Source organism: Priapulus caudatus, unplaced genomic scaffold (assembly GCF_000485595.1).
Source record: "Priapulus caudatus unplaced genomic scaffold, Priapulus_caudatus-5.0.1 Scaffold2, whole genome shotgun sequence".
NCBI lineage: Eukaryota > Metazoa > Priapulida > Priapulimorpha > Priapulimorphida > Priapulidae > Priapulus > Priapulus caudatus.
The window spans coordinates 402272-411514 of NW_014577063.1; the positions used below are offsets into that span (position 1 = coordinate 402272).

The 9243-nt window shown below is 40.4% G+C and overlaps 1 protein-coding gene across 1 annotated transcript in view; it reads right to left on the reverse strand.

The window, feature by feature from the left end:
* Positions 1-3072: 3072 nt before the first annotated feature.
* Positions 3073-9243, reverse strand: part of LOC106820730 (oxysterol-binding protein-related protein 1-like) — a gene marked incomplete at its 5' end in the record, with an annotated part of 14663 nt that continues 8492 nt past the window's right edge. The window contains 5 exon segments of the mRNA XM_014825267.1: positions 3073-4657; positions 5077-5167; positions 6161-6284; positions 6978-7085; positions 7395-7500. Coding sequence (XP_014680753.1) covers positions 4552-4657; positions 5077-5167; positions 6161-6284; positions 6978-7085; positions 7395-7500 — 535 coding nt within the window.

Genomic DNA, 9243 nt, shown 5'->3' on the forward strand with positions numbered 1-9243 from the left:
CCTCCAGCCGGGTTTGCATGAGTGGGGTCTGATTTGAGGATGACGGTTTAACCATTTATCTCTCACTTTTAGTTGAGGATGTATTTACAGTAAATACTGATATGTAGACTCGATCGAGTCATATATCAATATTTGTTTAAAAAAATTGTATCTAAATATATATAAAATCTAAAATTTTAAGTTAAAATTACATACAATTTTTCCAAAAAAGAGAAATGGGGTGATTTCATAGTACAATTTCACTTATATAGATATTATTTTTGAAAATATTCTGGTACGAAGCATCATTAATAAGACAAATTCTTTAAAAAAAGCAAAATGCATTGAGTAGTTTTGAAGATATATGTTCTTGCAAGTCAGTGGACGGCGGCGGGCAGGGTTACACCTCCCGTTGTCAAATATTTGCACACACGCATCACACACACGCGCGCACGCACGCACACACCGCATTCACACACACACGGGCATGCGCAGGCATAGCTCTAGTACTATAGCCCGCTTACATTGACTGCCGCTGGCACAATCACACGCGCACCCACGCACACACATACCAATTTACACACACACATACACGCACATGCACACGCACATGCACACGCACACACACGCATACATACATACCCCCGCACGCACACGAAATTTCACTATCAGAAACACCTGGGATTGTGACAATAACACAGTATTTTCAATGGCTCCGTGGGCGCAGTCATGTTGGAGTCCTTAGCAACAACATATGTACAAACATAGCGTAGTACGGCTCTTTCGATTGGATTATTTACTTCGCTCTTACCGCATGCGTTGCAACGCGGGACCTAATTGGACAATTCTCCGTCATTTTACTACGCGTTGTCGGTGAATATTATAATAAGCTGAATTTCCTAATTTTCCCGCAAAATTACTAAAAACCTTGCATGCGGGCCTCAGACGTGGGATAAGATGAAAATCGTTGTTTCATATTTTCCCCTTTATTTACAAAAGATGTTCTGCCGGGGAGGGAATCACAAGATTGAAAGAATTACGGACAGGACGGCCTATAGTCTAATACGCGCGCACGCACGCACACACCGCATTCACACACATACGGCCATGCGCACGCACAATCACACGCGCACCCACGCACACACATACCACATTTACACACACACGGGCGCGCACACACATACACGCACACGCACACGCGCATGCACACGCCCGCACACGCATACATACTGACTCCGGGATGAGATTTTTCGGCGGATCCGCGGAAATCGGCGGATTTGACAGTCGCAGGGGTTAATTTTGTGAAACGTGAAATTCGTTGAGAAAATTGGGGGGGGGGTAAGAATGTAAAAATTGAAATTATACCTTGAACAGTACCTGACAGTAGACTGCCAGCGAAGTCAACAGCGGGTGTTACAGATAGCCAGCGTGTACCGCGCCTGCCGCTAGTGCGTACGATGTAAGTCCGTCATGGCAAGCAGCGGTGCCGATTGATGTACGCGGGCGATCGATTGTTTCATGTCTATGGCGCGAAGCGATGTCGTGTGTGGAGCATGTTTATGACTGCGTAGGAGTGACGGGCGCCTGGGAGAGGCTGGATAGCCAATGTTAAATATGCAGCGACTAACGTAAACCTGTTGCACGCTTACACTAATATTTATATATATATATCAGGAGTAGAGGTTAGGGAGGGATAATTCCCTATTATCTACTCCTGATATATATATATATATATATATATATATATATATATATATATATATCCCCTGAATGACGCTAGCAACAGGTTTACGTTAGTCGCTGCATATAACATTGGAGTAATCATTCTGACTGATGATACGGTACGTGTGTTACATGGTGCGGTTCCGATGATACGGTGTGTTACATGGTGCGGTTCCGATGATACGGTGTGTTACATGGTGCGGTTCCGATGATACGGTGTGTTACATGGTGCGGTTCCGATGATACGGTGTGTTACATGGTGCGGTTCCGATGATACGGTGTGTTACATGGTGCGGTTCCGATGATACGGAGTGTCAGACTGATGTCTGATTCAGAATGATTACTCCAAGATATAACGTAAATATCAGTTGACGTACGTGCTGGGCTTTAATTGCCGGGGTAACTTTACATGTGGTTCTCATGCAGAACATCGTAGGAGTGAGTACCTTGCGTATAACACAGAGGGAATTATGATTAACGGTTTTATGTTTTAAGTAGAAGATAAATAAATATATCGATGAGATCATATATTGTAATCATGCTGTCAGAAAAATCGGATTGATGTACCTATATAATTTTTCCCGCCGTATTATTCGAATTACTTAGAAATTGACTGCTCATGGAAATGTCATTAACCCATCCAAATGTATACGATATATGCTACACGGTATGTTGATTAACACTTGATGAGTAGGCCTACTACAATTGATTATGCAGAGCATGCGGAGCGGGTTTAGGGACTCCACACAAAGCATTGTGAGGGGTTCCAGAACATGAGGAATGGGATTCAGGGGTTCCAGAACATGGGGAGGGGGATTCTGGGGTTCCAGAACATGGGGAGGGAGATTCGGGGGTTCCAGGACATGGGGAGGGGGATTAGCGGTTCCATGCAGAGTATGTGGGAGGTGGGTTACGGGTTCTACACAGAGTATGGGGAGATGGTTCAGAGGTCCCACAGAGTACGGGGAGCGGGTCTTAAGGGTTCTAGAAAGGGTATGTGGAGGGAGTTTAGGGGCTCCAAACGGTATGAAAAGGGTGGTTCAGGGATAGTATTATAGATTATGATAGTATTTATATTCTGTGTGTAATTTTGGAGTCTGTGGAGTCTCTGTTGGTCTCTTTTGGAACGGAAGAAAATTTATATATAGACATTGATATAAAAATCGATCACGTTTAGCACATGAGATATAAGGAGTAGTGGCTTTTATATAGCTGCCATGTTTAATATCAAAGATCACCACCAGAGCTGGTTTGACTCAAATAGTTACATAACTTTTTTGATTCAGATGTAAACGTTTCCGAAATTCTACAATCCTACAAAATATTTTAATGAAACATTTAATAATTCGGACACAGTAGACATGACTAACATTTTCAATGGTTATCAACGTATTTTTAATAATAATATATAATCAAAATTAGTGGACAATAACAACCTTTATAAACCTTCAATTAACAAATACTTTCACTACTTTCACAATAGAACTTTCGCAATATATCAATATCAGCATTTGAACTGTCAACGCTGTATAGCAACTGTTTTGAACTAAGGTTCATGGTGCAGTCATCATTTATAGAAACTGGTGGTTGTTTTATGACATGGTTTTGATAGAAATAGTGAACAGGTACTTTCTATAGTTATGTAGGTGTAAACCTTTACAAAATATGAATTGATAAAGTACGAAAATCGAATTGGTGGTGCATGCTGGGACTAGAAACGTTGACAAGGTACGCACCAACTACTAGCATGAACATATGTATACTAGTATACATATGTTCATTCTACTACTTTCACCAATCACCATTGATTATGCAATGTGGGGGCAAATACGTTTTATCATAGTTTAAAGACTTACAATAGTTGCACACTTTTATTTTCTACACTTACTTCCCTTGCCTAAATTTTATAAAATTATTTACAGTGGGCAAATACATGCATCAGACCGTGACACAAATCAGCCTAGTTCGTTGAATTGTAAATCAATAACTGTATATTATACTCTCAAAACCTAACTGTGCGGTACGACAATTTGCATTCATGATGGAAATAGTGTACGAACGAAACCACTGATGCAGTTTCTTTGGTCACTTTAACCTTCGTGTGATTCACCCATCCAGCTGTCACCAGCCAGATAATACAAATCAGTTGCATATTATAAGTTGACACCAAACGCACTCTATCTTCAGCATAAGTTATCGATAGCAGATCATATTTTAACATACGTCAGGTTCTTCAGCAAATATTGTTACATAAAGAAGACATACCAGAGCGTGCAAGAAATTAACCCCATTAAAATTCCAATGGTGTCGAAAGAGGTGCAAATATACAAAATTATCTAAAAATGTAGTCAATATTTAATGATCTAATTTCACAATTTCATGATTTGGCAAAAAATAAACAATCATACAGAGACACCAGTTCGCGTTTGAGAGGGTCTTAGAGAGATTACTCGCAACGATCTGGAAATGCTTTAAAACAAGCAGCTAGGCTGGTAATGAGAAAGGCTATCACTTTCCTATAGGAACCATACTTTTCTTCATCTCTTAATTGGCATTACCAGTCAATGGTTCCCTTGCAGTTATTTACAGTAGGATTAATTAAAGAATGCTGCAACGGGCAACATCTCTATTATTTAAGTTACCAAATGTTTTTTTGTCCAAATTCATCCCGTAGCAGACATTAAATTATCGCAATCTGGCTGCAGTTATGTAGACACTACCGCACACCGGTCACTGATGCAACTAGGAACATTAAACGCCTACATCAGGCCCATATCATTGATGTTTACCTGCAGTGTAGTGCCCACTGACCTATGATTTAAAATAAATAACTTGAATATTTCAAGTCTATCAGAATATATCAGGGCAGCCTGACCAATCCCTGTCCCAGTAGCATCTCTCTGTGGGCAGCCAATCTGGGACACCAGTGTGTGGGTTGGGTCCTTCTTTAAACCATCTGCAAAAGGATAACATCTTCTCATAATAAATCAAATACAAAAGCTCCCTTACTTGTGACACCTATTTTGTATGTGAGGCTCATAGGCCCTACACAGATGCACAATGTAACACATACTTAGATGATATGACTTGTAACCCAGTCCTGCGGCCACACCATTATTACAACAACCCCACAACTGTTTAGCCTACACACAAAATCATTTCAATTAAATGTGCACGAGGTAAGTGCCCGATTGTACCGAACATATAGATTTTAACAATATTCCAACCTGGTTTAGTTTGCTAATCGGAAAATAACTAACTCGGCTAGGCTCAATTATTATCACTTACTGTGCATACGAGACAACGTAGCTTTAGCTAAAGAGCACAGATTACCTAGTTGCTGATTTACTCATAAATTGGAAGGATGTATCATACCTATTGCACCAAACTTCCTTATTACTATGCATAAGCTTTCTTGTTGCTCTTTGTTTTTCCTCCAAAATCAATTTATTATCAGCAGCGCCATCTGAAACAAAATTAATTTGATTAGTTTGAAATTCGAATTACATGCTTTTGTTTCCTAACAGTTGTTTTTACTTTTTCCCTTAGTAAGATTATACTAATTAGGCTATGAAAATACTAGACCTGTTCATTTTAGGCATGGGTATAGCTTAGCACAATGCTTCTTAAACTGGTAAATGGTTCACCCAACGGTAAATGAAGTTATTTTGCGGTGAATGAAACTAGACCAAAAACGAAAGGAAATTTAATCGCAGGTGAATGAAATTTCGTGATAAAGACTCAAGGGTGAACAACACTGAAATAGTTTAAGAAGCACTGGCTTAAAAAATATTATTGCAAACTGAAAGACAACTATTGAGAAGACAAGCAAAAGTGATCGTGCGTAGGACTTGCAACGCACCGATGTCATTGGTATAACTTTGGTATGACATGGGTATAACTTAAAGAACATGATTGCAAACTGAAAGACAACTATTGAGAAGACAAGCAAAAGTGAGCGTGCATAGGACATGCGATGCACCGAAGTCATTGGCATATAACTTTGGTATGTCATTGGTATAACTTGGGTATGTCATTGGTATAACTTTGGTATGTCATTGGTATGACATGGGTATAACTTAAAGAACCTGATTGCAAACTGAAAAACAACTATTGAGAAGACAAGCAAAAGTGAGCGTGCGTAGAACAAGCAAAAGTGAATGCGCATAGGACAAGCAAAAGGGAGCGTGCGTAGAATAAGCAAAAGGGAGTGTGCGCGGGACAAGCAGATGGGAGCGTGCGTAGAATAAGCAAAAGGGAGCGTGCGCGGGACAAGCAGAAGTGAGCGTGCGTAGAATAAGCAAAAGGGAGCGTGCGCGGGACAAGCAAAAGAGAGCATGCATAGAACCAGCAAAAGTGAATGCGCGTAGGACAAGCAAAAGGGAGCGTGCACGGGATAAGCAGATGGGAGCGTGCGTAGAATAAGCAAAAGGGAGCGTGCGCGGGACATGTAACGCACCGATGTCACCGTGCTCGAGTCGGCGTACGTCGTCGCGTAGCCGCGAGTCTGTCTGTGGAAGCTTCGCCCTCATCTCGTCCGTGAACTCATTCAGCGTCAGAGCAAACTCACTGAACAGATAAGCCTGCAATAGAAACCAGCAATGCGTTTCTGTCAACGCTATTCTCGTAACGTCAACATTAACATTAAGTGCTGTTGTCGCATTATCATTAGCATTAACTTTACGATGTTTCTGATAATGGCCATTAGGTTAAGCAGAAAACAAATTCAATTGGATCAAGCCAAACCATTATTTTTATACGGCGTGTGTGTCAACCACTGACAGTTGGGGGGTTGGCCTGTTACTAGCTATGGTATGCTACAGCAGTTGGTCTGCACTGGGTCTTTCCTATCCAAGCACACTTTAGCAGGGATAAGACTTGCACCAACTGCAAACTACATTCCCTGCTGAAACATGCAAAGTGACTGTACAATGAAGCTCTGTTGCAGGCCAGGCATTCCCTCTAGTACTCTATGGACATTCAACTCTACTCACGATGACTCAATTTTTCATGTAGAAAGCATAAATCTTATCTAATGTAATAATAGAACATGAACTGTGTGTGCTAAGTGGCAAATCAGAAACAGTATACAGATGTCAATATTTTCATCACTTAGTGTCATGCAAATCCATTAATCAACTAATCCGAAGAACAGATGTTTGATACTTATATCACAATTCTACATGAATATCGAACCAAAATCTACGATAAGAAACTAGCAATTTTAGGTACCGCATGATATTTTCGCAAAACAATTCGTGTAGATCAATATTTACCTGCTCTGCATTTGGAGGCAGTGGATCCCGTCTCCATAGCAACTTTGCATTGGGGCACTGTGGAATGTCGGCTATCTGGCTATCTGACTCATCACTATATTTCGAGTGCTAGAGCGTAAAGGAAATACGTGGAAATTATTAAAAACAGAAATTTGACTAACCTACATGATAACTTGGAGGCAGCATCACATGTGGCAGCATGACTTTTTTACGGATTAAATAAATATGAAAGTAATGCAAAAGTTGACATATGATGTATGATGTAAAGCCATGAGTTTTATAGTAAATCATCAATCAGTTCATAATTTAATAATTTTGTTTAAATATATATATATATATATATATATATATACATATTAAGTTTTCATGGAGGATTACGGGCAAACGTGACTTTTAACACGAATAACGAATACATACTCGATGAGAATCTTTCTTCTTCGAATTATAAGATTCGTATGTTTTCACATCGGCACTGTACAGCGCACTCGTCCACTTGCCAAAGAGTGCAACCCTCTTTTCTTTTCTGCAAAGCAAACATACTTATCTATCAGTATTATACGAAGCACCGGGCCGTTGTAGTTTACGCTGGTCGGTGCCGGTCGGTAATAGCCGGCTCTGGTGTTGGCCAACCAGCACGCAGCTTTAAATAACATCCTTCTGACCGGCACAAAAATGACCAGGTTTGTGTAAAATTACCTTCAAAATAGTGAGCAATGTACAAATAATTACAACTGATACACTTAGATTGAATTTAAAATACAACTCTGAGTTTAATCTCAACAATAATTATGCGTAATATCGTCATCTGATCACATCGTACAGCGCACAGTACATGCAGTGTGGCTGGCTAAGCACCATGTTGCTATTATAATAATTTATGCATATGACACAATCACTGATATTAGCCGGCACTAAAATTGTCCTGGCTACAACCCTGATACCAACTATAATATGAATGACATACTTGTATTCGCAGAGATTTCCCAAGCATGCTACTTACTGATGACAATAATATAAATGAGGATGATATGATGACAAAAATAATAATAAAAATGTTGTGCTAATAATGAATATTGTGGTATGCACATTGAAGACAGAAGGGAAACACCGAAAACACACCGTTAGAAGTAACTAGGCGTAGCTGAGACGACTGCAACTTTCCAATCTAATTAAGGACCACGACTTCCTCTCGCTTCTGCTATTCTAAGTTCGTTTTCATTGCCAATGCAGCTGCCGCTTGAACTCTACTTCACCCGTGCTTCCCAAGTTTAGCAATTAGCTCTACCGCGTAGAGTCTACGCGATGCAGTGAATCCCCACTGCTCATTGTAGCTCAGCTATAGGCAGATATTGATCGGCCATTCTCGCCACTACAGATACACGCGATGGCGGCACTACGCACGCACGCACGCAGCTCAGACAACAGCTACTACTTCACTCAAATCTATGCTAAACCACACGCTTTTTTCTCCGAAAACCTCCAAACATTCTATTGATTATAAATTTTTTTATGGCGTATTGATCATGGGTGGCTTCCGATGGCTTGTTAAAATGTCTAACAGGCACCGACAGCCCACAGGCAACCCGCGGTTAGCTCATAAACAGCACGCAAGTAGTCCACATTTAGGCTGGGAGCGTCTATGTCCCCCAGGGTACTGCCGGAACTTAACCTGGTACCAGAGCATAATAATAAATCAACGTGATTTATATGCTCTGCTGGTACTATCTAATATGCCGGACCGTACCTCGCCTACTCCACTAACGAGTCTAGAGAGTCGCCTACGCTTACTCCCTAACCCTAACCATATATCAGATAGTTACCAGGGTACGTTCCGGCAGTACCCTGGGGTACATAGACCCTATGAGCCATATAGGCTGTTCATAGAAACAAGTGAGAGGATTTGTTGTAGCTGCAGTCATGGCTTCTTCTAACATGGGCATAGCCGACAGAAATATAGAATATAATATATGGATAAAAATATAGAATGAGCAGTGGAGGTTTTCACAATTTGCTCAGTCGATTTTTTGTAATGTTTAATTTTCTACCTTGCATAGACTAGATTTAATGACATAGCCCTGCAATGAGGGATACAACAAAGCCATCTGTATTCGAGATACGTTATTGTATCTGGGCATGAAATTGCTCAAGGAATGTTATTATTACACATACGTTAATAATAGTGTTTATTTCACATTTCAAAACAAGAGATTGTATCTCAGAACATTTCTGACCCATATAAACTGAACGCCTTCAAAACTCCTACCTC